We start from the raw sequence: 2,258 nt of genomic DNA, 5'->3' as shown, positions 1-2,258 counted from the left end.
TTTGTTGGGTAGGGCCGAACGGGCTGAACCAAGCTAACTTGTTTTCTTGTAAACTTTGATCGGTCAACCCTTTTTTCGTCACCTTCTGTTTGATGACAGCTTCTCCCGTCGCTATCTTCACCCATATCTTGTAGCGTCATTCCTTGACTCATCCTAGTGTTTGTGACACATCCAGAAAGTTGACGAATTTGTGCCCTTAGTTCCTGCCCAGGTACCACGCCGCGGGTGCACTGCTGCCCAGTCGTCACGACTTATATCTGCCGCGATTTGTTTTTCGGCGGGCGCGGAGGAGGAGATTCCGATACGCCCACAACGACGGAGCTGGTTTATCCGTTACACACTTCCCCCCTGGAATAGGTCGAGCCAATCCTGCCTGCCACGGCCAAAATTATTTCGCCTCTTTTCATAGATTATCTGTTAACCAAGACGCCCGAATAAAGTATGTCTATTGTCGTTTTATGACTTTTACTGTACGGGCTGGCCTAAAGGCTGGCCCACCGCATAGACCCCGCGGAGCACATTTTAGTTCCACTGCACCGCATGCAGGTGTGTGGCCGCGTTTGCCTACTTGACAGGGGCCTCAAGGCGCTGTGATGAGAGACGGTTGGCGTGGCGTATCCGCCCGCACGGCTGCGCGCGGTGTAGTATGACTACAAAATATTCAGGGGGGTCTGTTTAGTTACAAATAAATAGGCAAAATAATCTGACACAAATTTCCCCCCAATGTTTCTGTTTCTATTACAGTTTACAAAACATAATCTTGTTTTTTTTTCTCTTTTTCAGAGGGACGTCGGCGAATCCATGCGAAAGGGGCTGCTCGGCGCGAGCCGGCTGGAGCTGCCGCAATGGGCGTCGCCAGTCCGTAAGTGATTGCTTTTCCACCTTCCTCTCTGACATTTGAACGCTCCCGCCACTCTCGTTATCGGCTCATACCCATGGTGGGCTCTTACAAGGGAACATTTTCAGGTGTAAATCTCCAATTTCGTTGAAACTTGGAAAATTTGAAGGTTGTTTATGAAGAAATCGGATGGCACTTGAAATTTTTCCTAAACCTCACCCTATATAGGGTAGGAGTAAGGTTTTAGAAAAAGATATTTAAAAAAAAATGTAAAGCAGTGTTCTAAGGGGTAACCCGTCAAAGTAGTGTTCTCTGGGCCAAATTGTTGTCCGTTTTGCTCTATTTTGAACAGTTATGGGGGTAGAGGGGGGACAAAAAACAGTTTCATGCTCAAGTAAACCCCTAGTCGAGGGGTGCCCAACTCGTAAAAAACGTGTACACCTGATTACCAAAAAGTGATGATTACCAAGGATTACCGAAGATTACCGAAGATTACCTATGATTACCAAGGGTTTCCGAAGATTACCACTGACAAAAGATTACCAGAGACTACCAAAGATTGCCATTGATTACTACAGATTACCAGTGATTCCCAAAGATTACCAGTGATTCCTAAAGATTACCAGTGATTCCCAAAGATTACCAGTGATTCCCAAAGATTACCAGTGATCACCAAAGATTTCCAGGAATTTCCTTGCTGGATTACTTAGTGATTACCAAAGATTACCTGGTGATTACCAACGATTACCTGGTGATTACCAAAGATTACCTAGTGATTACCATGGATTACTGGCGATTACCATAGATTACCGGTGATTACCAAGGATTACTGACGAATACCAAGGATTACCGGCGATTACCAAGGATTACTGGCGATTACCAATGATTACCGGTGATTACCAGGGATTACCTACTCTGTGTACACCTGATTACCTCAGTTGGGCACCCCTCGCCCCTAGTAAATGTGAAGTTTAGGGAAAAAATTCAAGTGCCATCCGACTTCTATTATAATGACCTTTAAATTTTCCGAGTTCCAACGAAATCGGAGATTTACACCTGAAAAGGTTCCCTTGTTAGTTTCTAACTCGATCGCGATGGCCAGGTAATCAAGTGACGTCCGAGGAGTGGGGGGAGACTGCTGGGCCAAGGACTCTAGACCGATCCTAGACCGGTCGGTTCAAGGAGAGGTTCACCCGGTTCACCCGACGACGCCAAAAGAAATGGGGACTGCTGCAGTAGACATACCCCGCTAAAAGTTGACAAAATGGCCCGCTTGTTGCAGACGGCGTTGCGGGCGACAAAATGAAGCTGTCGGCAGTACGCTGCGGCATGTGCGCCCAGGTGACCGCCCTGCTGCTCACCGCCTACCTGCTCACCATGGACATGGTGCTCATGCTTCGCCTGCAGGTGAGCCCGTCCG

The 2,258-nt window shown here is 47.5% G+C and overlaps 1 protein-coding gene across 1 annotated transcript in view; it reads left to right on the top strand.

Moving 5' to 3' along the window:
- The first annotated feature begins 706 nt into the window (after nt 1-706).
- LOC113212914 (uncharacterized) overlaps nt 707-2,258 on the top strand; it is a 37,830-nt gene continuing 36,278 nt past the window's right edge. Inside the window, exons 1-2 of the mRNA XM_052265636.1 lie at nt 707-862; nt 2,121-2,245. Of these exons, the coding sequence (XP_052121596.1) occupies nt 724-862; nt 2,121-2,245 (264 nt within the window). The 5' untranslated portion in view covers nt 707-723. The remainder of the gene's footprint in view (nt 863-2,120; nt 2,246-2,258) is intronic.

This window comes from Frankliniella occidentalis, unplaced genomic scaffold (assembly GCF_000697945.3).
Source record: "Frankliniella occidentalis isolate FOCC.00 unplaced genomic scaffold, Focc_3.1 Scaffold28, whole genome shotgun sequence".
Taxonomy (NCBI): domain Eukaryota; kingdom Metazoa; phylum Arthropoda; class Insecta; order Thysanoptera; family Thripidae; genus Frankliniella; species Frankliniella occidentalis.
This window is presented reverse-complemented; position numbering and strand designations above follow the sequence as displayed.